The 26259-nt window shown below is 51.1% G+C and overlaps 1 protein-coding gene and 1 long non-coding RNA gene across 4 annotated transcripts in view; one reads left to right on the top strand and one right to left on the bottom strand.

Annotated features, from left to right (window-relative positions):
* LOC111817543 lies at nucleotides 1–25140 on the bottom strand. Its single transcript, XR_002821716.1, has 4 exons — nucleotides 24986–25140; nucleotides 11904–11909; nucleotides 2932–2937; nucleotides 1–11 (listed from the first exon to the last, which is right to left on the bottom strand). It is a non-coding gene; the product is annotated as an uncharacterized LOC111817543 (long non-coding RNA).
* Nucleotides 1–26259, top strand: part of LOC101584040 (interferon-induced GTP-binding protein Mx2-like) — a 91144-nt gene that overhangs the window by 57023 nt on the left and 7862 nt on the right. The window contains exons 1-12 of one of the 3 annotated variants that reach the window (XM_012515386.2): nucleotides 5129–5210; nucleotides 6567–6693; nucleotides 10147–10339; nucleotides 11363–11500; nucleotides 13478–13632; nucleotides 14269–14407; nucleotides 14923–15121; nucleotides 16507–16585; nucleotides 17693–17815; nucleotides 18189–18330; nucleotides 20457–20615; nucleotides 22360–22436. In XM_012515386.2, coding sequence (XP_012370840.1) covers nucleotides 6592–6693; nucleotides 10147–10339; nucleotides 11363–11500; nucleotides 13478–13632; nucleotides 14269–14407; nucleotides 14923–15121; nucleotides 16507–16585; nucleotides 17693–17815; nucleotides 18189–18330; nucleotides 20457–20615; nucleotides 22360–22436 — 1506 coding nt within the window. In that variant the 5' untranslated portion in view covers nucleotides 5129–5210; nucleotides 6567–6591. Of the gene's footprint in view, nucleotides 1–5128; nucleotides 5211–6563; nucleotides 6694–10146; nucleotides 10340–11362; nucleotides 11501–13477; nucleotides 13633–14268; nucleotides 14408–14922; nucleotides 15122–16506; nucleotides 16586–17692; nucleotides 17816–18188; nucleotides 18331–20456; nucleotides 20616–22359; nucleotides 22437–26259 lie in introns of those variants that run through there. The other 2 variants (XM_023718686.1, XM_023718687.1) reach the window with 2 other exon arrangements.

Below are 26259 nucleotides of genomic sequence, written 5' to 3'. Positions count from 1 at the left end.
TGTGTGGCCAGCTCAGCCCACCAGGGGGCAGGGCTGGCTGGCATGTGGTGCTGGGGGATTGAACCGCGGTCCCTGTGCTTTGCTTAGCTTAGCTTGTTCTAAGTAGGCGCTTTAGACCACTGAGCCATCTCACCAGCCCCTGTACATGGAAATTTGCTTTAAAAAGTATATGTCTAGTTGCCAAGTTGACAAGGCACCCCTTGTCAACTGTGTTACTTGATACATTGTGTCAACGTGGCTGAATCAGCTCTGGCAGTTCTCAGTGTGGGAGACTAGCCCTGCAGGTGGGCAGGGCCTAGGAATTGAGAAAAGCTTCCTGCCACCCTGCCCAGCTTCCTGCTGCCCTGTCCAGCTTCCTGCCACCCTGCCCAGCTTCCTGCCACCCTGCCAAGCTTCCATGAAGAAGTCCCAGTCTTGGGAGGAGCTTGATCTTCACAGCTGTGTCACTTTGGAGGAGCTACAATCACCGGTCTTCGCAGTCAGCGTAGAAGGAAGAGAGAGGCTTGATGGACACCGCAGCTGCTGCTCCTCCTCTGCTCTTCATTGTTCTCTGCCGCAAGATCTGCTGTCATTTGCCTTGGAGCCAGCGGAATATGGACTGAACCCTCCAGTAACTGTGAGCTAAATAAACCTTCCCTTCCTTCATTTTGAGTGTCGGGTATTTGTCCCAGCAACGAGTAAAAAGTAACTAAGACAGGAGGTCACCCACTGAATCATGCAAACCCAGCAGGAAAGGATGACTGTAGGGTGGAGGGATGGATGCCAAGGGGAACAGAGCAAAAGGAAGGTGCATTTTCTAGGGCCTTCCATGAGGAAAGGGAACAAAGAGAGGAAGACAGGATAGGAAGGAGGCTTCAAATGCCACCCAGCTATTATAAGAGCAGGAAGAAGAAGCACACTGAAGGCCACGGTATAGAAAAGCAAACCTGACTCTGCTCACACCTGTGGCATCCTAATGTGTGGACTAACTCAGCCATCCTGGGGCCAAGCCTCTGTGGCCCTCCACTGACCCATCCGAAGGCCAAGTAGAAGAAGCTGATTTTATAGCAGGAGATAGACAAGGACAACAGAGGGACAGATAGTAGAAAGCTCATCTCAAGGTGTCTTTGCTTCCAAGGCAGGGAAAAGGAGACACGCAGTAGGAAACATTGGATCCGTTTAGGTTCCCTTGGTCATGATGGGAACCTGCCTATCCCGATTTCCCTGAGGGCTCCACAGCCCCCAGACCCTGCCCCAAAGGCAGTTCCTCTGGTTCAGCCATCAGCATAGGAACTGGGGGAGGAGGTCTAATTTTGTCCCTAGCAGGAAGGAGAAATACGCATATGCTGCACATAACCAGAGTCTCTGTGTTAGTTGATACATTGTGTCAACTTGGCTGAATCAGCTCCCCGCAGTTCTCAGCAGGGGAGGGGGGAGGGCTAGCCCTGCTGGTGGGCAGGGCCCAAGAATTGAGAAAGGCAGGGGAGGGGGGAGGGCTAGCCCTGCTGGTGGGCAGGGCCCAAGAATTGAGAAAGGCAAGAAGCTGCCCTGCCTGGTTTCCTGCTGCCTGCCTGCTTCCATGGAGAAGTCTCAGTCTTTGGAGGAGCTTGATCTTGGTGGCTGTGCCACTGTGGAAGAGCACCAATCTTCACAGTCAGCGTGGAAGGAAGAGAGAGGCTTGATGGACACCGCCATAGCTGCTGCTTCTCCTCTGCTCTTCATTGTTTTCTGCTGCATGAACTGCTGTTGTTTGCCTTGGAGCCAGCAGAATATGGACTGAACCCTCCAGTAACTGTGAGCTAAATAAACCTTTCCTTTCCTTCATTTTGAGTGTTGGGTATTTGTCCCAGCAATGAATAAAAAGTAACTAAGACAGTCTCAAAGCTCTGGAGAATGCACTCCTAACACCAGGCCCTTGCTCACAGAAAGCCTGACCTTGGCTCTCGCTTCTTGTCCACCAGGCACAGGGAGCTTGGCTGCACTTAGTTACCTCCTGCTCTGTCTCAGGCTCCTCAGCTGGTGCAGTGGATCAGCCACAGGGTGTCCTCCCTGGGTTCTGGGGAAGTTAGGGTGATGCTCCTGAGCACCGCCCAGCTCCTCATTGATCCTGGTCAGAGGAGAGTACACAGGGCTGGAGTTCCTGGGAGGCATCAGGGCCAAGCTGGATCTCCATTAGGCAATCTCAGGTACATTAGCCCCAACTCCAAAATTAGATCGGGGCAAAGTCCTCCCTGCTGCCCACTGCCCTCAGTCCTGACTGGGTGGCTATTACTAGATCTAACTCTGATCAACTTCACGAAGTACCAGCATGTAGTACCTTGGCCTTATATGAAATAGCTCATTATTGAAATCTCCATCTGACTTGGCATCTGAGGAGACTGGGATAGGGATAGGGACACTTGCCCTCCTCAGGTGCAGAGCTCCACCTCCACGGCAAGGTGGCAGCAGGGCTCACAGCTGCACTCTACCCCTGATCTTCTCAGCCTCGATACTACCTTCCAGGCACCTGTGGTGCCAGCCAGCAGGAGCTGTGCTTCAGGTAGAAGAGTGAGAATGGAGGACGATGGCTGCCCTGTGACTTCAGGTCACTATTCAAGCGCTGGAAATGCTGCCTGGACAGGACTGGGTCACACTTCTGCAGCCTGAGCACCTCCGAGCTCAGGCAAGTCCCCAGCAGCACCTGGGTCCACAGGCTCCCAGCTCTGGCAGGAAGCTGGTGCGCTGCAGGTCAGCTGACCGCACTTCTGACCGGGGGCTCACGGAACTAGCAGTGTGCAGCACTTTCCATCCTGTCTCCTCTTATCAGGACTCAGGGATCGGCTTTGAGGTGACCATCACCTCAGTTCCTCCCCTCCTATCTTCTGCAGGTTCCCAGAATCTCCTCCTCCAGGGCCCCTCCACTGGGCCCAGAGGGCCACCCTGTCCTGTGGCTGAGTGCTGGTGCTGGGCCACTGTTTCCTTCTCTCTTCATCCCAGCACGCAGCAGGGCACTATCAGGGTGTTCAGTGTTCTGGAACAAGGCAAGGAAGGAGAGTGGAATGGAGGGAGCAAGGGCAGCGTTTTCCCTGGGCAGACCCTTCCCATCCTGGGGGTATCTTTACAATGCAGTGCTGTTTTCCCAGTGAAGCCCCTGGTTCCTGGCCCCTCAGAACCCTGATCCTGCAGAGGCCTCCCACCTCCAGCAGAGCTGTAAATGCACTAATGTTGGAATGGGCCCCATACAGGAAGACCTGTCCAGGCCCCAAGACCTGCCCAAGATCTGGGCCCCAGCTCAGCTTGCCCTGCTCCCTAAACTGGGCCAGCCTAACAGGCTGTCGGCTCCTGGCCCTTGCACAGGAGGGCCAGGAGCTCTGCTGGATCCAGGACAGAGGACAGGTAAGGTCCTGGTGGAGACCTTGATCACACAGAAGCAGCAAGCAGAACTTGAGCCCTGTGCTGTGGGCAGTGGAAACAGGGATCTGGAGGAACCCCAGAGGGCTGGCAGGTGAAGCAGATGCAGAGACCCCCTTGGCCCCCAGCAGAGTCAGCTGACTGTGGTGGAAACAGGTCACCCAAGTGCAGAGCCACTTGCAGCCCAGGGGGACACAGAGGGGACATGGGGCTGTGCTGGGCAGGTTTGGATGTTTCCTTCCCCAGGAAGGGTCCTGCTGCTTTGTGTGTGTTCAGACCCCAGGTCTGCATGGCAAACCCAGTCCTGCTCCAGCTGTGGCTCAGCCTGAGATCTCTTGAGAGACTGCCAGGCTCCATCAGGGCCCCTGCTGCTTAAGATGTGCCCTAGGTCCCACCTGGGATTACATAGTCCCCTGGTTCCCAGCAGAAATACTGAGTTTCTTTTCTGAGATCTTGGGAGGAGAATCAAAACTGAAACCCTCACTGACCTAAAAAGAGAATGGGAGATTGGGGAAGGCAGGAAGTGAGCCAGGCTGACCCTTAGCCTGAAAGACATTCCGGCCCCAACCCCCACCTCAGCGTCCACCCTAGGGGCCAACTCCTACTCCCATCCCCCTGGCCCCACCCCAGTCCCCTGCCCTCTCCCTACTCATCCCCCATATCCTCCTGGCCTGCCCTCTGTGGCCTGGTGAAGCCTGAGGCTCTTGGGTTTCATGTTGCCCGGGGCTTTCTGGTTCCTGTTCAGCAAAGAGCCCTGTGGTCAGAAGCAGGCTGTCCTGGCCCAGTGAGAGCTGGGGGGCCGGACCTTTGGCTACAGAGCTTCTGCCCTCTTCTTCTGCTCAAAGTCTCAGCCCCTGAGCTCACAACCCTGGACAGGTGTCCCACCTCACTGGCAGATGTGGACCCCAGAGCACTTAGCAGGGGCTCCTGGTGATACAGGGAGAAAAACTGGTCTCGGATGGGTGACCTCCAAACCGTATAGGGAACCTCCAAATGACATAGAGAAAAATGATCTCTGGACCTGACCTGCACGACTTCATGTTCTCTAAAACCGAAGAATGAATTTTAGGAACAAACAGAGGTTATGAGCAGAATATATTTATTGAGAGAAAAAAAGCTCCTGTCCAAGAGAGGGACAGGAGGGGGACCCCCGAGCGGGTAGTTTCCCAGGAAGTTGTCTGTTCCAGGGACTTTTATAGTGTAAAACCATGTGAGGCTAAGGTAGAGAGAATGGGAACTCACTTAGGTGGGCAGGAGGTGGGAAAAAACTATGGTCAACCAATGGGATTACATATGGGAAAGGGTCTTTTCCTGTTGGGGGTTGGAATGAGGGATAGGGTCTCTTTCTGTTGGGGGTTGGGCTAGTGACTCACTTGGGTCTTTCCAGGTGATTGATACCTATTTAGAATATCAATCCCAGATACTACTCATTTAGCATTTGTTTGGCCTTTAGGTCTTTAGGTCTGGTTCACAGCAGGAGCATCCGCCCCTCCCACAGTTGTAAGATATCTCATCTTCTGTGTTGTCTCCTTTGAGGGCCTGGCCCTGTCTGACTTCCTGTAATATTTTTTATCTAACTCTGCTGCCTGCAATACTGGTAGCTCTCAAAGGGCCTTGACCTCCCTAGCATAGACTTGTCCTGAACAGGAACCACAGTAACATGCCCCCCTAACAGAGTGCAGGAGGAGAACAGTAGGTTTCATTTCTGCTCTGGGCCCCTCCTACTCTGGCTTCTGGGAACGGGGGCGGAGCCATGAGCCTGTCCTTTACTTTCAGCGGGGCGTGGTCTGCACTGCTTAAAGTTGAGCCCAGCTTTCTCACTGTGAGCTGCACCAGGACTGGTGAGTGTTGCCCGATGGGGTCCCCAGCATGTATGTAACAGGGGCTTTGGGAGCAGAGGGTTCATCCTGGGACAGCACCCAGGGTGGGATGCAGGTGCCTGTGGGTACTAATAACAGTGAGAGAGACGGTGGGTGCAGACCACGTTCCAGTCCTGTCCCACCACACACATGCCTGCTTACAGGGGTGGGGGTGGGGCGGGGCAGGAGCAGCTCCCTGCAGTCCCTCCTGTCACCGGATGAATGGCTTTGTGACCAGGAGTGCATAGAGACTCTGGTCAGGGCACAGAGGATGCTTCTTTTCTGCTGCTCCTGTTGAAGCCCAAAAAATCACGCTGCAGCTGTGTTCCTGCTGGTCCTATGATGTCCAGGTCCTTGGTAGACTGAGAGGAGGGCATTCCCGGAACAGAGGGGTTCTTAGGAAGGACTGGCTGGCAGGGGCACAGCAGAAAATCACTGCTGACATTCCTCCATGCTTGGGGACACCCTGGAGATCAGGAGTCCCAGGCCTAGGGGGTGGGGCAGACTCTGCCTTCAGGCTCCATGCAATCCCTGGGGTGACTGAGGTGTGAGGGGCAGTGGAAGGAGCACCCCACCTGTGGGACCAGGAGCTACCTCATGGGATTTTGGAATGAGCTGATCCACTGGGGATGGACATTTCCTAGGAAGCAGGGTCATTGGTGCTAAAGTACCCAGCCAGGCCTACCCCCTGCCCTGAGTCAGTCTGAGGAATCCTGGAAGGTGTGAAGTTGTCACCTCTCTCTTTTGGGGACTCAGCAGCTGTCCAGATGCCCCCACACTCTGAATGGTGCCTGCATCACAGTAAAATCACCAGATGAAATGACTTTGAATAAGAGCTTAGGTTGTCATTTCAGATCTCAACTATCATCCATATCTCATTGTATGAAAAACAACTGACAAAGACAGTGGACTCTCCATGTCCTGTTTAGACTGTTCCCATGGAAACCACTGGTGTTGGCCTTGGGACCCTCGAGACCGCATCACAGTGCATGGTAGCTCAGTGGACCCTGGGCAGACCCTTCCCCTGCAGATAGGTGGAAGCAGGGGGAGGGGGCCTCACATGGAGCCCAGGACCCAAGAATACCAGGTCTTCTTGCTCAGTGGAGTGCGAGGAATTTTTGAACAAATTCCCAGGTGGCCCAAATCCATGGATGCCCTTTGTAATCACTGGTCTTTCCCCCTTGGCCTCTCACCCAAGCAGTGCATCCAGCTGGCCCTTTCAAGATAGAGTGAGGAGGAGCCGTGATGGCGGGGACACTCATCCAGGTTGGGGTATGAAGTGGGGCTGCTGGAGGGCTGTGTGTGGAATGCACTCATGCTCCATCTTTCTTAAAGCAGCAGGTACAGCGGAAGTGGGAAGAAGATGGGTCCTTCCATGGGGGAAGCTCAAAGAGATTCAGCCGCTCCGTCCGATCATCTCCAGCTCAGTGGAGATGCTAATAATCCAGAGAAGGCCCAGGCCCTGGTAAGTTGTTTTCTTAGAGTCACACTCTGTGTGGACAGGAGCTGTGTCCAGCTGAGGGCTGCAGGGGGTCTGTGTGGTGGGTGGAGGGACGGAAGTAGGGTGAGGAGCTCCTTCCCTGGCATAGTGCTTCCTAGTCCTTGCTGTGGCAGGATGCAGACCTGGGCCACTTGCCATGCTGCTTAGGACAATGTGCTGTGCACTCAGTATGATTTTGTTTGGGGAAGGCAGAGGCGATGCTCATGAGCTCCTGTGGACCTGACTGGACCCTGGGATGTGAGAGCAGCACTGTCTAGATGGGGCTCCTTGTGCAGCTGTGAGCCTGGAAGTGTCCTTATAACACTTTCTCCCCAAGGAAGCCATGTGATGTCTGATCGGCACCCTGAGCAGTTCTTTCTCCACTTTTAGCCTGGTTTTGCATGTTTAAATTGGCCTCAAAGAGCACATGGTTACTGAGAGTTGTAATTGGCAGTGATGTCAAACCCTCAGAACATTCTGTGTATTATAATCAAATGTTTTCAACCCGAGACCATGATCCTGTTTCATGTTAGCTTGTTCCTAGGTGATGTTCAGCAGGCTTTCCAATGCACAGCACTGTGGAACATCACAGAACAGTGGCAACAGCTACTCGCCGCCTCTGGAGCTCCATAAGGTCCCTCATTCCATGTCCCTCCTTTCCCCACCAGTGTCTCCCTTACTGACCTATGATCCTCAGGCTGTGGGGCAGGATGGACTCACAGCCTTTTGTTAGATTTCTGTTATTGTAACAAAAATCCTTAGCTAATAAAGTTATAGAGAGGAAATGTTTACTTATAGTGTCAGAGGTTTCAGGCCACATGCAGTTGTCTTAGTTGCTTTGGGAACCAGCTGGCACAGCATGGTGAAGGGTGTCCCAGAGCAAAGTGACACCTCATATCTGGGAAAGAAAAACAAGAGAAGGGAAGGCATGGTTTCCTTTATCCACTTGATCCTCCCTTCCCCAGTGACACAAATCCTTCCCCCAGGCCCACCTCTTCAGGTTCCTGCTGACTCCCAGTGGTGCCAGGCTGAAGACCAAGGTCTAGCCTGAAGCGTCCACTCACACCACATGCTGAGGACATGGCCCTTTCCTGTCCAGGGCCCTGTCACCTTGGTGCTCCCCCCTAGGGGGATGGACACAGTTCCCAAAGTTGGGCCCAGGCTAGAGGTATCAGTGTAGGGCTGTTGGGGCAGCAAGCACGTAGCTCTTCAGCAGCCTCACTCTGGGATTCTCCTGCCTGTGTTCTAACAATGCCCCAGGGAACAGGCCCTGAGCTCTGGGAAGCAGGGCAGGACTCCAGCACCCTGGTGCGCTGTGTCAGAGTAAGCTTCTCCCTGACTGGATATGGGAAATGGCGGCAGGGCCCACAGGGAGGAAGGGCTGCCCAAGTGGTGCTCTGACCTTTTCTAATTACTGCATTCATGTTGAGCCCATAATTCTCATGTCTCACCCTCAGCAGCTCAAAGCCCTGCTGGTCCATGGATGGCTCACCCACCTGGCACCTTGCACAGCTGTAGTACACAGATTTTACCATTTTTTAGTGCTGTGAGTGTTGAAATTATTGAAAACCAGCTAATGAGCCTGTCATGCGTGCACCACTGGTGGGTCAAGCCCTGGGGAATAGGACTTGTTAGGTTCAAGATTACTGTGTGGGTATTTGTTTCCTCTTTGAAGCATTTGTTTTTTCTTTCTGCTTTCTTGACTTCCTGCCTTCTTTTGCTTGAATCTGTGTACTGTAGGGCACTTTCTCCCTTGTTGACATGCATGCTATATGAGAGTCTACCGGATATATCCTTACTATCTGTGCCTTTACCTGGCTGAATATAGCTGTGTGTCACCTCAGAATTGCGCAGTCGTGTACTCACATTTCTCCGCTACCACTGTGTTGTATGTTATCCAGGTTCTTCTCCTTTGTGTCAGAAACCTTGCACTCTATTGCTGTTGTCTTTGTTCAGAAAATCAGTTACCTTTTACAGACTTTTAGGAGATTAGAAAATGTACACTAGCTACCACTATGTCCATTCAAATGTGTAGGTGACGCTTTGCCAGGACTGTTGTTCCCTCTGGTGTTTGGGTGATGAAGGGTTTCAGGGTTGACATGTCCAAAACAATCTTCACTTTGCATTAACTTTGAATTTTTTAATCTTAAGATGATTTCCTGAAAGCAACATCACAAAAAGGTGAAGAACAAGGAATACTTTGCTGTCTGAGGTCCACACAGGCTGGTTCTTCTCAGCCACATTGCTCACACTTCCAAGTCTCAATGTTCCCATCTACAAAATGGGCTATAACTACCCTCGTAACTTCACCAGCCTACCAGGATGCTGGGAGAGGTCATGCAAAGTGCTGAGCACGGAGCTTGACACCTAATCATTGTGTACGCTTGCCTGTTTTCTTTTCATAAAGAAGTACCACCTTAAAGTGCTATCTAAAATGTAATAATCAGGGCTGGTGAGATGGCTCAGTGGTCTAAAGCACCTACTTAGAACAAGCTTAGCAAAGCACAGGGACCGCGGTTCAATCCCCCAGCACCACATGCCAGCCAGCCGTGCCCCCGGTGGGCTGAGCTGGCCACACACACAAACAAATAAATAAATAAATAAAATTAAAATGTAATAATCACACCGGGCTTTGTGGTGCACACCTCTAACCTTAGTACTTGGGAAGCTGAGGAAGGAAGATGGTTGTGAATTTCAGGCCATCCTGGGCCACAAAGTGAGCTGAAGGCCAGCCCAAACTGCAGAGTGAGACCCTGTCTCAACAGAGACAAAAACGGACAAAGAATAATAAGGTAATCCAACCTCATTGCACACAATGCCACAGTCATCATGCTGACTTGGAGAGACACCAGCCCCTCAACACCTTGTGATCGCTACCAGTCCTCCGGGGTAGACAGGCTTGGTACTGCCTCTATTGAAGAAAATATTTTTATTCAGTACAGAATTGTCTTTTCATGTTTTTTTTTTTTTCCAGGAATTTAAAAATATTGGGAAATGAGGGTCATAGTTCAGAAGGAAACACATCCAAAAATATTTCTGGCGGAATTTATTGCCTCCCTGTCTCCATGCTGACACTGTTTCTGATTAGAAGCCTGCTGTACATCTTGTCTTTGTTCCTCTGCATGTTATATGCCACTTTCTGAATACTCCTGATATCTTTGTTTTATAACCAGTTTGTAGTAATACCTTGTGATGTGGCTTTGTTTAGCTTGAATCATGTGCTCTAAGGTTGGCATTCATTTAATTTCTTAGAGCTTCGATGTCACAGTTTCTCTCAGTTGAGGACTTTATGTGTATTATTGTTCATTATCAGTTTAAACATCTTTCAGTCCACCTTTGGGACTCTCATAGCCCTTTCTCACCCTTCTTGACGTCGGCTCCTTCCCGTGAGCAGACAGGCAGCACAGAGGAGTCTCTGCATTTCTCCCCCGCCCCCAGGTGTCTGAGAACAACCTCTGCGTGCAGTATGAGGAGAGGGTGCGGCCCTGCATCGACCTCATCGACTCCCTGCGGGCCCTGGGCGTGGAGCAGGACCTGGCCCTTCCCGCCATCGCTGTCATTGGGGACCAGAGCTCGGGCAAGAGCTCCGTGCTGGAGGCTCTGTCAGGAGTCGCCCTCCCCAGGGGCAGCGGTGAGTCTGAGTCCTCTTCAGGCAGGCTGAGCTGCCTAGCTTGGGGAGGGCTCAGAGAAGCCCGAGGCGGACCTCCCGCAGCTCTGGCTCTGCATGTGCAAGATGAAGCTTGTGGTCTTTCCCTATGGATTGCAGGCAGCCAGCCCCTCACCGGCCTGCACCTGGCCTTTCCACTGTGCAGGATCCTGGTCTCTGCCACCTCACAGAGCACCTGACACGGTGTTAGGGACTCCACCATTGTTATTGCTGCTTCCTCCTTTAACAGGAGGCCTCCCTCAAAGCCTTGTCTCCCACACAGGCACCTTGTGGGGAGGGCTTCTGCACACACCTTTGGGCAGTGACTGTGCACCATCTCACTGAACACATCTCTGTGGGCTCTGTGGAATCTGGTGTGGGCAGGTCTGAATAAATTGATGGGCCCCAGCTGTGCTGTGTACCTGTGGGTGACCCTCCTGAGGCCTTCCCTGGGTGACTCTCCTGAGGCCCTCACTGGGGAGGTACAGAGCGGGAGTGTGCTCAGTGGTGCTCTATGAGGTGCAAGGCTGTGGGGAAAGTGAAAGCACATGGGAGGAGGTCTGAGCTCCGGTGAGAGTCTGAGCTCAGGACATGGGGATGTAAGAAGTAAGTGGATCTGGGAAAGGTTAGCAGGAGAGGTCATGGGGCCTGCTGGACTGAGTGGTGAGTGGAACATGTGTCTGAGACCTGGAGGACCAGTGCAGGTGCTGCTGGCGTTCTCAGTGGATTTGTCCCCTGTACTGGCAGTGGGACGGTAGAAGGAGGTAGGAAGTCTGAGTTGAGTGGTTGCTTTTACCCATGAAGTAGGAAGTCCCTTGGGTGCTTGTTGAAATTGCATAACCGTGCAGTCACCCAACATGAGGTCTCAGTGTAGTTGGGGGAATCCAGAGAGCTCTGTGCTTCCCCCTCCCATCCCCGGCACTGTGCGGATGTCAGCACTAATGGTCTGAAGCCCCATATGTGGGCTCTGAGACCTGAGGAGAAGACTGACACAGGTGTGCTCCCTAGGCATCGTGACCAGGTGCCCACTGGTGCTGAAGCTGAAGAAGCTGAGGCAGGATGAGGAGTGGAGAGGCAAGATCAGCTACTTGGGCTTTGAGGAAGACATCCTGGATGTTTCCAAGGTGGAAGAGGAAATCCTCAAAGGTAAGTGCCCTGTGTGTCTCACTGTCTGCAGGATGTCAGGGCTAGCCATGCAGTGTGGGACCCAGGAAGGTCCCACTATCCCAGTCTCAATGGATCCTGTGTTCTCAAGGCCCCTGTAACTTCGCTCCTTCCTTTGCTTTCCTTCCTGAAAGACCAAGCAGGGGCACAGAATGTGGGACCTGGACATGACTGTGAGACAATGAAGGAAGTATATGAGAACGATGTGAATCTTCAGTTTAGAGCTTGTCTCCAAACACAGGGCCCTGCTACCCTCATTCAAGAGCCTGTTGACATTGCTTCATAGATCACAGATCAGAGGCAAGAGGACGCGGATGTGGGCAAAGGGGCAGGGTCCTGCTGCTTCAACAGGGGTCTCCCTGTCAGCTCTGTCCCCACTCTCCACTGGAACCTGTGGCCCTTGTCGCCAAGAGGGTGTATGCGGGTGCGCAGTACCAGCCACCTGGTAGGGGGAGAGTCCCCTGGACCAAGTACAGTCAGTGTGCAGCGCAGGTCAAGAGAAGCCCAGCTCTCGACTGTGATGACAGAGCAGCCCCTGCAGGGGAATCAAGGCTCCCCGTGAGTTCCCTGTTATCCCCTGTCACATCACATGGTTAAGTGTCATTGTCTGGAGATAGGGAGTGGGTCACCCTGTGATTTTCACAATCAGCCAGGAGGCCTTTGTTTCTAGAAGGTGCCATCACTATTTAGCACTGATCCACAGTCTTAGATTTCAATAGTGACACAAAATTTCTTCAGTCTGGATAGGAAATAGATTGTCTTGAGGTGGCAAAAGACTCAATTTAACTGTATTCTGCATGGCAGGCTGGTCAACAGCCTCATGGCTAAATGGCGCATTTCTCATGGTTCAAGGAACCCAATGCCAATGCTCACTATTTCTGCAGGCTGTCCTAGGTGACAGTGTGGGAAGACCTTGCTAACATAGGTGTACCATGGGTGGCATGATGAGCGCACTCCGGGAAACTCTGGGATTTGTGGGTAAAGAGGGCAGTGGGTGTCCTGAGCAGAGGGACCAGAGAAGGCTGGCAGTCAGCAGCTTCAGAGTCCACAGAATCACACTCAGGCACATAGCGCTGGATGCTGAGCACACCTCCACTGCAGGAATATGCCGTGTGTAGTCGGGACAAGGGCCAGCGCAGGTGTGGGGCAGTGAAGATGCAGGAATGCTGGGCATCCTAGAGGGTGGGCAGCATGGCGCGGACACACACACATCTCCACGGCTCACAGCACGGGGGGGATGAGGGCCCCCTGTGGGATACCACATCTCCTGCTTCTGTGTGTGCTGAGGGTGACCTCTCTCCAGCAGCCCTCAGGATGGAGTTGGCAAGGCCACACTGTGGCTGGCAGGACCAAGCCCTTTGCCCTGACAAGGGGCGGGTCAGTGCCCCCAGCCACCCTCTGGCCCTTGCACAGGACATTTTTACATGAGGCTGGGCCCTGAGCTCCAATCTCAGTTCCCTGGCACAGGAATTTGGGTGATTACAGTCTCCCCCACATTTGCCTTTGCTGTCACATTCCGTCTGTATTCCAGATACCCAACAAACATTTTGCCTACAGGGGAGGAGCCTTGTGCAAAGGGGTAGTAGGCTGCCACAGCAGCAGCTCCTCCTGTTGGAGATGACACCTCCTCTGGGTAGAAAATGCTGTTGCAGTGTGCGGGATCCTGTGTGTGTTCACTCATCTCCTCCTGTGACTGCCACCCTGAACAGGAGGAGGGATAAAGGAGCCCCGGGCAGTCTGGGCTCGGCTGGGCACTGCTGAAGGCTGAGATTCCCGTGGACAGCACCCACAGGCCTCTCCATGGGAACTGTCACAGCTTGGATAGTGTGGAGTTGTGCGCCGAGGAGGCTTCTATCTCTGATCTTAGAAGCTGGCTCCTGCAGCTCCTGTCGAGAGGCCCCATGATGGTAGGAGTATTCATCTTTCCAGGACTGAGCTTTGCCTTTTCCTCTTCCACAGCCCAGAACATCATCGCTGGAGACGGGCTGGGGATCAAGGATGAGCTCATTAGTCTAGAGATCGGCTCCCCCAGTGTCCCGGATCTCACTCTCATCGACCTTCCTGGGATCACCCGGGTGCCTGTGGGCAATCAGCCCGCTGACATTGGTCGCCAGGTGAGACCTCAGATGCCCTTCAGACCTGCCCTAGAGTGCAGGAAGTGCTGCCAGAGGGCAGAGCAAGCCCAGTGCTGTGTTGGAGAGAGATACGTGGTGTGGGGTGGAATTGAAGAGCCCTGTGCTCATCAGCTCCCAAGCTTGATGGTGAAAATGAAGCCAACAGGCACAACTCAAAACAGATCTGATAGATTGGTGCTTTATGCAATGGCTCGTGAAAGTGGACCTGTAAAAGGTGGTGAACATCCACACAGCCATGTGATAAGGAGGCTCATGCTGGAAGAGAGGGTACAGGTGTGCAGGAGACACGTGCAGATGAATCTGAGTTCATGGAACGGGTTCAGGGACAGAGCCAGGCAGCGCTTGTGGCATCGAGCTGTCCCTGTGACCAGCAGATCTGAGGTTTCTTGGGACATTTAAGCAGCTCAGATCTCACTGTCATCCCTGGCCCCTCAGCTGTATGACTGCTGCACTTGATTTACTTTGTCACTCTTCAGACTTAGCAGGTGGGGTCACTTTTCCATCCTCACTTCTCAGGAAGGACTCACATCTAACTGTGGGCTCAGCGAGTGTGAGGTTGGGATGGTGTGATTCCTCCCACTCTTTTCAGGAGTTTGACAGTGCCATTTCTCATAGATCAAGCGCCTCATCAAGAAGTACATCGCAAGGGAGGCGACCATCAACTTGGTGGTGGTCCCCAGCAATGTGGACATCGCCACCACAGAGGCGCTGAGCATGGCACAGGAGATGGATCCCGAAGGAGACAGGACCATAGGTGAGGAGTTAGGAATGGATCTGGGGCCCAGGCTCTGCAGGCACCGGGGGTGGGCACCTGCATCTAGGAGGAGGAGCTCAGGTGTCCACTGAGGTGCCACGTCACGAGCTCTGCTTGGCTCTTCAAGGCCACAGTTGGCCTGGATGCCTGACTTTCTGCTGCAGAAGGACCAGGTCACAGGTAGGGCAGTTGGGGGCAGATCGGGCATCCTAGGCATGGGAATCGAGGGAGAATGAAGCAGAGCCCATGTCCTCAGAGGACACAGGGAGGAACAGTTTGCTCCTCTGTGCCAGGAGCTGGGGAAGGAGCTGGAAAGGAGACTCCAGTGCAGGTAGCACCCCTTTGTCCTGTGTCAGCACCCCGCTTCCTCCTGTGTCTGCTCCATAAGGCTTTCCAGCAAGGGGCTCTGTCTCCCCTCAGGCTAGGGTGGGCCCAAATCCTGGGATGTGGGGCTGCGGCAGGAGCTGCCTTCCCCTCCACCCCTGGTGTCCTCTGATCAGAAGCCTCTGCCCCAGGAATCCTGACAAAGCCTGATCTAGTGGACAGAGGCACCGAGGACAAGGTGGTGGACGTGGTACAGAACCTGGTGTGTCACCTGAAGAAGGGCTACATGATCGTCAAGTGCCGTGGGCAGCAGGACATCCATGAGCGCCTGAGCCTTGCCGAGGCCCTGCAGAGGGAGAGGGCCTTCTTTGAGGACCACCCACACTTCAGGTGCACTGTAACTTCTATCCCTAGCTAATGCCACTGCAGACACTGTACATGGGGAAATTGTCCCTTGAGGGCAGATATCCAGCATGTGTGGGATTGCATGATCGAGGGTGTCAGTGAATGTCTGTGTGTGACATCATTTTCTCTTTGTTTGTCTGCTAAAATGGGAGCTCACAAAGGATTATTCCCCCAAGCCTCACATAATCAATGAAACTGAGGGGTACATGGGGGGGGAGGTCATTTCAACAATCCCATCCAAGAGGAAATACCATGAGAAGAAAACAATTCCTATTGGTGTGGCTTCCAGTGCAGGGCATGCCAGGGTGGAAACCTCAGGGCATCAGTCCTTCCAGAATGCTGCAGGGAAGCAGGCTGGGGACATCAGATGCATCACACAGGCCTGTGCACACTGACACAGGGCAGCGCTGTGAACACAGCCCATGAGGAGAACTACCTGTGTCCATGGACTGAGAAATGCTGGGTTGCACACGAGCTGAAATATTTTCCAGTCTCGAGAAACAGGAGGTTCGCTTGCGAGCTGCAGCGTGGTGGGGCTTGGGGATATGACGCTGAGCAAGGGTGCTGCTGACGCTGAGAGCCTACTGAGTGCCACTCCTAGGGCAGTAGCCCTACAGAGGTAGAATGGGGACGTTTCGTAACGAAGACACTTTGGTCTCTGCTGATGAGAAGGCTCTGGAGATGGGTGGTGGTGATGGTGAAGGCACATAAGGCCACTAACACAGCACTAAAAATGGCTGAAGTATTGCACTTTCCATCATATATATCTTGTCGCTGTTGTTTTGAATTAAGAGTGTAAGACTCGAGTTTCCTGTGCCTGTTCTGACCAGCAAGTTGGTTGCTCAGCCTTCTGCTGCCTGATACCTTAAATGACCCCACCAACCCCAAGCAACGAGAACCAGCCCACCCTGGTCACACAGATTGGGGCAGTAGGAGCGCTGCACGGCCTCCTCCCATGTGTCATGGCTTCCATTCAGTCCGCAGTGGTTCTCCCTGCACTGGCCTCGCACACATGCTTATTTGTGTGCATACCTGTTCCTGTATGCACACAGTGTTCACCTGGGACTACCAGAGTGAGTGTGTGTCTGTGTGTTTGGATGCGTGTGTGCATGTGTTTGCCATGGAAACATGCCTGTGGCTGCATCTGTGTACATTTTGGACACTGCCTGCTGAGCTGGGAGGGCTCAGGCAGCTCACGCCAGAGCTCGCTCCCTGCCACCAGGGTGTGTTCTGTCCAGTGATGTATGAGGGGTATCAGTCATGTGTCAGCAACTCAGCTGGAAAGTACTGCACTGCGCCTGACCTCCCCATGCGCAGATGTGTGTGCTTAGCCCACCGCCCAATGGAAGTCTCTGTCTGTCCCCATTCAGGGTGCTATTGGAGGACAGAAAGGCCACTGTGCCCTGCCTGGCAGAGAGGCTGTCTGAGGAGCTCATCGCACACATCTGTGTAAGTGCAGGCTGGGTCTGTGTCCTGCTAGAGGGTCCAGACACCACCCCACGCTGTGCAGAGACCCGCTGTGCGCCAGGAGAGCGGAGCAATGGGAAGGAGGAGGCCTGGCCTGCAGCTGAGATCCTGTGCTCACTGCAAGGCCCGAGATGGAGGATTTCTCAGGCAGAGTCTAGGCTCACACAGCAGACACTCAGGAGGGCAGCTGGGAGCACCGAGGCGCAGCAGAGGTCTTCTGTCCCCTCTGCCTGGAGCCATGGTCCAGTCTCTCCTTCCTGCCCCCATGGTAGTGTGGAAAGCCAGATGATGGCTCCCAGACCATAATGGAGAGCCAAGAGCTCACCAGGGCGACCTCAGCTGGGGCAGCTTGCTACCCTGTGGGACTCCCAGCCTAGACCCCCCCCCCCCCAGGGGATCCATGGTTCCCTGTACTGGGTCTGGCTCTCCATTACGGTCTGGGAGCCATGGATTTCTTCCCTGCAGCCCCACTTGGTGTCCGTGCTCCTGTCCTCTCATGTCCCTGGGTGACCCCTGAGTGCTGGTTCAGCCTCCAATGTCCCTTATTACCTGGCCACCTGGCTCATGGGAAGGAACAGGGCTAGCATCTGGGCCAGCGTATTCCACCCTACCAATGCTGCGGAGCTGCTCACACAGCTCCCCACAAGGCTAGAAGAAAATGGAACCCCTGATAGCTTTGCCCTGCTGAAAGCAGCATCAAAGTTGTGGAATCCCAAGATGTCCCAACTGCAATTCTCCCGAAAAGGGGCGTCAGGCTGCTCTCCCTGCAGAGAGACGTGAAGGATGAGTCAGGAGTTGGTGGCTCTCCATTCTGGGTGCCACTGAAAGACAGAGAGGCCACTGTTTGCCTATGGTGACAGAGAGTCACCTGTTTGCCTATGCTTGATTTGTGACTGTGAGTTAGGAGGAGGAACATGGTGGACTGGGGTGAAAGGGAGACCCCTAGCATAGTTCTCTGCCTCAAGAACATTCTGAGAGACACCGAGATGCTACAGGGACCAGGCATATCCTCTGCAGAGAGCTCCCTGGACCATGTTCCATTCCTAGTCCATATTTATATTCTCCATATTTTTTCTTTCTTTGCCCCAGAAATCTCTGCCACTATTGGAAAATCAAATAAAGGATCTCCATGAGAAAACAGCAGAGGAATTACAGAAGTTTGGCTTGGACATCCCAGAAGATGACAGTGAGAAAACATTATTCCTCATAGAGGTGAGCACTGCCTGTGGGTTGGTGCTGAAGACCCCACATTGATGTCCTCCATGGCGTCTTACTTGCTGTCCTTTCTGGCCCAAGGCTCCTCCGTACACACTGGACCCACTTAACACAGAGAAGGGTGCCCCTGGAGATAGAGGTCAGGGTGTCCTGCTCATGGCAGGGACTCTGCAAAGGCTTTCAGTGAAGATCCCAGGGCACTTCAGGGCCATGGGGTCTCCTGGTCACAGGGCCTTTTCTCTTGCTTTGTCTCTGAGTGGCCATGAGGAAAATGGCTCCCAAAACACAGGGCAGCGCACACAACCTCCAAGCCACATCCACTGTTATAATTGACATACCGCTGCTGATACGCTGTTTCTCTTCTTGACAGAAAATCAATGCATTTAATCAGGACATCAGTGCTCTAGTGGAGGGGGAGGAAAACGTAGGCGCTGAGGGCACCCGGCTGTTTGCCAGACTCCGAAAGCAGTTCCTGTCATGGAGTTCTATGATCAAGGAGCACTTTGCAAAGGGTGAGTATCTGAATTTGTGCTGCTGTAGCTAAGAATTGTCAGCAAGAGTAGTTTATGAAGGAGAGAAACCCAGTACTCACACTTCTGGATGCTGGGAAGTCCGAGTTCAAGGCACCAGTTCATGGGATTTCTGGTGAGGGTGAGGTCTCTGCAGCTGCTTCCAAGGGGTGACTTCTGGCTGTGTCCTCACCTGGTGGAGGGCAGGACAGCTCCTGCTGACTGGGTTTCTACACACAGCTGGTCTGTGCAGGTGTAGTTCCAGCACCTGGCATCTTCTTAAAGCCCCTCCTCTGAATGGCGCCACCTGTGGGAAGTTTCCACATGTGGGCTTGAGGCGCACCTTCTGACCCCATCCCGGGTCATGGCGCAGTCCAGCATCTGTGCTGCTCTATGAGGACACAGAGGAGCGTGATGTGAGGGGAGGAGCAGGGCTGGAGTAGGGAGTCGTCAACCCAGAAGCTAAATGTGCTGTTCCTTGCCACTAAATGAGGCCAGTAGGCACCTGGAATAAAAGACAATCCAATGACAAAATAGGCCAAGATTCAAATCCACATTTGTCGAATAAGATCTACAGAATGGCCAGTAATCCAATTAGGATGATGCCAGGCATCACCGAAGTCCCACCCTGGGGGTTAGAATATGAAGTTTGACCATGACAAACATTGGACAGGAGGCAGAGGCCCCGAAAACCTGGCATCAGCAATGGAACTGAGATGGCCCGCTTCTTCTGGATGGCACTGTGGCAGTCACCCTCAATCGCCAGCGTATGGCCCAGCCACTCCACAGGGAACTGGAAACACAGGGCCACACAGAAGCTCCCAGAATAATGGTGAGGGCAGTATTACTCATGGAACCACAAGGGACACTCGACCCCGGGGTCCCTCACCTGGGCAGTGGACCAACCGAAGGTGATGCCCTTGGCAGGCAATGGGAAGTCGTACAATGGCTGGATGCTTCACACAACTCTGTGAGCTCCCTCAGCCCAGGAGATCAGTCCAAATGTTGGACTAATTTTTTTCTTACATACTAATTTTATATGTTGTTTTGAAAAAGAACTGAAAAGTACTCACATAACAGTCACATTAGAACTGATACAGAGGGCTGGTGAGATGGCTCAGTGGTCTAAAGCACCTACTTAGAACAAGCTAAGCTAAGCTAAGCAAAGCACAGGGATAGGGACTGAGGTTCAATCCCCCAGCACCACATGCCAGCCTGCCCCGCCCCCTGGTGGGCTGAGCTGGCCACACACACACACACACACACACACACACACAATAAATAAATATTTTTTTTTACAAAAAAGAACTGATATAGAATTTCAGGAAAGAAAATAATAGGAATTCAGCGATGGTTGTTATATTGTACACTGTCATCTTCAAATTAGTTCTTCAGGTTATCAGACATAAACATGCTAAATTGGTCAAAAAAGTTATGAAAAAGTGTAAGGGAGAGAGAAAAGCATCTTAAGCCTTAACTGCTCCTTTCAATAGACCAGCAGAAATCAGCAGTAAATTTGAGTAGGATGAGTTTGATTGTATGTGGATTAATCTCAATGATGAAATTCCTCCTGGAAAAATCTGTCCTATCCCAGGGGGGCCTGGCCACCCATTCCTCAGGGTTGAGACAAGGGCTTTGTGTGTCTCTGCTCTGATGGGGTCTCCCACACCTCGTGTCCCACTCCAGTGTGCCCGCACACTGTGCGGTCCCTCTGAGGGACACTCCCTGCTCCACTGCTCAGGAGAAGTGGCTCTAGCAGTGCTCAAGGCGATCCTGTGTCCCAGAGACCCCTGGTTCTGGGTGAGGAGCATTTGCTATGACAATCCTTTGTCTGTGTACAATCTGATGGGGTTTATGAGGTTGCACACTGCAGTGCTCCTCCAAGATCCATTCCCAAAGTTCTGCTCTCTGGCTCTCCGCTTGCCCTCCTGGGCTCATGGAAGCAAGTGATCTTAAGATTGGTGTCCTTTCTGTAGTACTAGTGTCGTTTTCCATGTGAAAACCATGAATTATTTTTGATTTTACTTCCTTCTTGCTACTCTTGTTTGCAGAAAACCACAATGTGTTTATTAGAAAAATCTACAAGGTCTTGTTTTACGCTAATGCAAAGCTACCTTTCCCTGCTGTAGGTTATGATGGTTTACAACATGAAATCTGGAAATTTGAAAACCAGCATCGTGGCCGAGAGCTGCCCGGGTTTGTGAACTTCAGGACATTTGAGAAGATCATCAAACGGCAACTCCAGGCCCTGGAGGAGCCAGCCGTGGACATGCTGCACCAGGTCACCGGTGAGTGTGGTGCCCTGTGGTGGCGACTATTGCTCAGGCACGGAAAAGGTAGAGTGAAGCAGAATGGAGGTTGAGAGCCCTCCGTTGGGCATTTGCTACACAAAACCTGATCTCCTCTGACCAGGTGCCATGCTGGGGTCCGCAGGGGTGACCCTGATAGTACCATAGAGTAGGTACTATAGGGGTGGTATGTACCGCATAAGGGCTCAGTGCCCATGGCTGTCCTCACGGCTGTCCCCAGGTTCATAGCTCCATCCCACATCATGAATGACCAGCTATAAGTCAGAGTCCCAACACCATCCTCTCAGATATTGGTAAATTCCTTGGCCATCGCCAAGCTGATAAGACATCCAGGGGCTGCTGTATCCCAGTGGCATGGGATTGTGCGACCCTCCCACAGTGCCCATGGCTCCCTCTGGACTTGCAACCCTGGAGGTTTCTGGCAGGCCTCAGTGCAGAGGACGCAGTGGCAGCTCCAGCCCAGCCCCCTTCCCTTGCTAGAAGGGAGGGTGATGGCAGTGAGTATCGGCTTCTGGTCCTGACCTGCTCTGTCTGGCCACCAGCCTCATGGTAGGCATGCAGGCCTGGCATGGTCACCCCACAGAACCCAGGCTCCTCTCACCACAAAGGAAGAGCTGAGGCCTCCTCAGCTGTGTGTGGACCCCTGGGGGGCAGATCTGTGTTCCCTGCTGTGTGCCTGTGGGTGCTTCTCCACTCAGAGGCTGTGCTGATGCTGAAGCTCTGAGGAGCCAGGTCAGGGCTGAAACCCCTGTGGCAGGTGTGAGTCCCCTGGGCTCCTCAAGTCTCCTCCTCACTCACCCCCTCCTGAATGTGTGGCCTGCTAGATGCAAATCCCAGGGGATCTCCCTTCTCAGGCTGCCCTGCCTGGCCTCCTCCCCACACCTCACCTCCCGTCTCAGCAAAGCCCAGTCCCGCAAGGCTCCTGCAGGTGACCAGGTCCGGGCAGCCTAGGACACCTGGTGCCCAGGTGCTTCTAATGCTCCTTACTTCCGGGCTGCGGAATAAGGCTCCCCCCCCTCATTTCTACACTCTATTCTTGCGGGCCTCTTTTATGCCCGGAGGAACGATGCTCACAGCCTCACAGTAACGTAACACAGCTGAGACTCACAGATGTGGCCGTGGACTTTTCAGAACATTGTGAGCTGGACGTCAATAAAGACATGCGTGCCTGTGGACACCGGCAATGTACTAGTAACGTCCTGTCGGAAATTTCTATGGAAGCTTCCATAAATGAGCATGTGAATGTGTTTTCTTTCAATAAAAACCTATTTCTGCAATTCTTTTTCAAATGAATAGTGAGCACACATAGATTGTATTGAGAAACTGAAGAATAATGTGATCATTTCATGTTTAAGTGTTGATGTGTTTGTAATTTACAAAAAATAGCTTTCTTGGAAACACAGCTTGTACTTTGGATAAAACATTTCACTGTGAAAGAGAGATATGCCCGAGTTTAGCTGTAAATCTTCCTAGGGGCTCTGCCTCCATGGAGCATGGCTTTGTCTTTATTGTGGAGGAGAAAGAGGAGGAGGAGGAGGAAGAGGGGGGAGGGGGAGGAGGAGCAGGAGGGGCGGGAGAATGGGAAGTTGGAGGAAAGTGTGGCTGCAGAAGGATGCTAGAGGGACTGGGCCTGTGTTGCTGAGCATTTTATCACCATGCATGCTGCAGCCTAGGGAGGTGTACAGGAGCCGCCGTGCTGATGTGCCTGTCTCTCTTTGGGCAGATACGGTCCGGAAAGCCTTCACAGATGCGTCTGAAAAGAACTTCACTGAGTTTTTTAACCTCTACAGAACCACCAAGGTAAAACCAGTAATGAACATGTCCTTAAAAAAGAGCAAAAATCTCTGACAACAAAACATACTTTTCTTGCATATGATTGGATACAGTCTCTGTATACATTTGGATTCTCAGCTCCCCAGGAAATCTCCCTGCTGGTGCCTGTTGTAGCTCAAAAATCGAATGACAACGAGGCAAGTCCAAAAGTTAAAGAAGCGCTTTATTTTAGCTGGTACTCAGTGGCAACACCCGGCACAAAGTGCCTAAGTGCGCCCCGAAGTGGGGGAGCGTGGAGCTTATAAAGCTTAAATCCACAAAGCAGGCGGGGTACAACTCAGGGAGTTCAAGGAGACATGGCAGCTGCTGAGACGAGATAGATATGGTTAGGGGTCTGGAGAAGTTCTTGGAATTTAAGGGTGTAGGAACAGCAGTGGACATTTTGGAACTCAAGGGTGGGGTGAGGGCTTGCAGAAACAGAAGTTCTGTGAGATAGGCACACATTGGAAGTCAAGGGTGGGGCGAGGGCTGGCAGTAATGGCTTACGGAAACAGAAGTTCTGTGAGATAGGCACATTTTACAGCAGCTGACATGGTGCACTAAGACGGCGCATACAGAACAGGATGGTGGAATTTGGTCAGGTTATAACATTGCCCACTGGTTTTTGTAGCCGAGTCAAATCATTGACTCATCAGAAACTTGTAGGCGATGTTATATTAAATTATTTTGGTATGGGTCACCATTGTTAATTTACTCCAACAGCAAGGAACATTAGTTAACAGCGTCTGAGTAGGCGGGTTTTGTAGAACTCCAGAACAGGCAATATCTCCCATGTCCCCACTGGTTTTTGTGCCACCTCTTGAGCTGTCACATCAGCCAGGTAGTTTTCTCTTTTGTCTTGAGATCTGGCCCACAGTGGGGAGCATCTGTCTCTTTTAGACTGTAAAGTTACCTTGTCTTTAACCTTGTCTTCTTGAGGGCCTAGCCCTATCTGACTGTTTATAATATTTTTAATTTAACTCAGCTGCCTGCAACATTTTTCTCTGAAGAAGTAACCCAGACTGGGCGATGACCATTCTGGCTACTTCAGACTGAAATTGGTCGCAGTGGTTGACTAGCAGTCAGAGACACTCTTTAGAGGTTTTACCTAAAAGGCCCTCAATAGATACCAGGCAATTTTTATCTTGGGTAGGTGGAATAGCTTTAAGTCTGGAGGAAGCAAAACCAAAGAAACAATTAAACATGCATAACACTAGTCAGAACATTTTGTAGGTCCATTAGTAGAGATCTCTTAAATATGGGGTTTAATCTTTTATGGCCATTGGGTACTGGAGCACATGAATTACTGGACCTGTGGAAAACACTGAGTACTTTCTGGTTGGCAAATGAGGCTACTGGCTGTGTAACTGACAAATTTACATGAGCATCTATTAAAGGTTTAACAGGCTTTTTTATATTGACTGTTAACATGGGTTTCTTCAGGCTGAGGGGGGAAGACCCATGACCACTTCAATCTGAAACTTTCTCTGACTCCATCATAAACACTTTTTTTTTTTCTTCTGCAGCAGCCTTGGACATTTTTTTGCTTGAAATGTCTCTTTTCTCTGTCTGGGTCCTGGGAAGCATAACTTTTTCTTTTTTCTGACTGGCCTTTTTTTCTGTAGGCTGCTAGTATTAACACTCTCATTTTTCATCTATAATTCCATTCTGTATCTTTTCTACTATGAAACACCTCAACTCAGACAAATTTATTCCTGCAAACCCTTCTAACTTCTGCAGCTTGTGTCAGATATCTGGGGTCCACTGAGTAAGGTACAACTTCTTGGTTCCTGCAGGAAGCCTTGCCCAAGGAACACAAATATACCTTTTCTCGTAATGAGGCAGGAAACCCAGAGATGGCTCAGATCACCTGGGCTCTATCAGGTGGACAGTTAGATTAGGCTTTAATACGTGTTTCTATAGACAAAATCTGGTGGATCCCAGCAAAAGGAATCGTAATCTAGCATATTTGTTAACTGCATGATTACCTGGGTTTTAGTATCTTCTAGGACAGAACAAATGTTCTGAGCAATTAGAACATATATAATCAAAGCATGAACATTTGATCTAACAGGTACATTTATAAACCTTTTGAGACCTAGCAATCATAACTCACTAGCTCTTAGACCCCTTGATTTATGGAGTCTGACAGTTTGTTATAAATCTCTCTAGCTATACTTATAATTATCTCTAAATTTCAAGAACATATGGAAAACCAGATTAATACCTTATCTTTACTGTCAATCCTTTTAAGTAATTTAAGTACAGTTTGGCATATTTGCCTAGTTACGCTTGTGTTTACTAACAGCGTGAAATACCTAAGTTACATAAAAAATCAACCGGGCTAACTTAATATACTTATCATGAAATACACAGTATTTAGGCAGATTAAACCAATGTCCTATTCAGTTTTGAATATGACTGCTATTGTAAGCAAAGGGCACTATGGAGGGATTTATATTTTTAACATTGGTTCTGAGTTTTATATTTTAAAGACAAGGCCTGGCTTTATCTATAGGCCCAAAGCTATTTGACACTTTTTACATTGACAAGATTGTATCTATATATGAACAATATATCTCAATTATAGCTAAAATAAGATGACGATGACTGGAATGAAGCTCAGGGTTGGAGAAAGACAAAAAGACTTGTGCCAGTATCCAGCAGTAGGCTAGCTTTTTCCTTTAGTCATGATTACTCAGGGCTCCTCCATGGAGATGACAGGTAGAGATGTCAGTCTGGCCAGAGGGAGGAGGCAGGCCCAGGGCCCTTCAGTCCTGCTGGACCATCTGGGAAGCTGAGTCTGAGCTCTGGGGCCTCCACCTCAGAGTGCAGTCTCACTTCTAGTGGCTGCCTTGGCAGTCAGGGCATGCCTTGTGGACCTCTTAAGGCAGTCCCTCTTACAGTGGCCTGGCTTCTGACAGCAGTAGTAGGTTAACCTCATTGTCATTGAGCTCTTCTTGGAGCCCAGAGAATCAGACTTAGGGTCTGTTTTGAGGCCATAACAAAGGCAGTCATTTTTGGTCTTTTTGCTTTTTCTCCCTGGTTCTTTCCCAGTTTTAATTATAGGACATCGTTTTCTTAGTGTCCTATAAAGTATGAAGTGAGTTGTCTGGAGCAAAAAACTATCTTTTATAGCTCTTTTTTAAAAAATTTTATTTATTTGTGTGTGTGTGTGTGTGTGTGTGTGTGTGGCCAGCTCAGCCCACCAGGGGGCAGGGCTGGCCGGCATGTGGTGTTTGGGGACCGAACCGCGGTCCCTGTGCTCTGCTAAGCTTGTTCTAAGTAGGTGCTCCGGACCACCAAGCCATTCCACCAGCCCTTTTTTTTTTTTTTTTTTTGATATCTGAAGCTAAGTAATAAAAGTAATCTGTTAGATTACCAGATATAAGCATGCAAAATTGGAAAATAAAAGTTATACGAAAAAAGAAAAAAAAAAAAAGTAATCTGTCCCCTTACTGAATTAGCATCTCCAAAAGTATATTTTACCAGTTTTTAATTAAACATTTTAAGAAATCAGAGGGGTGTTTATCTTTTTCCTGGTAAATAGCTGAAATTTAATAACTGAAGTTTTGTTCATAGTTTTTAGACCTTCAAGAATATATACTAGGAAATGTTTTTATTATTACAATCTCCTGTCTGGCTATTAGGCCAGCAGGGGTCTGACTGCTTTGGCTCCAGTGGGAGCAAGTAGTTCCTGTTACAACTAAACCAAGATGGACTGGCTGTTTATATTTTTTTAAGTGCTTTTTATTTTTTATTTTTATTTTATTTATTTGTGTGTGTGTGTGTGTGTGTGTGTGTGTGTGTG

This window comes from Octodon degus, unplaced genomic scaffold (assembly GCF_000260255.1).
Source record: "Octodon degus isolate 3935 unplaced genomic scaffold, OctDeg1.0 scaffold00061, whole genome shotgun sequence".
NCBI lineage: Eukaryota > Metazoa > Chordata > Mammalia > Rodentia > Octodontidae > Octodon > Octodon degus.
This window is presented reverse-complemented; position numbering and strand designations above follow the sequence as displayed.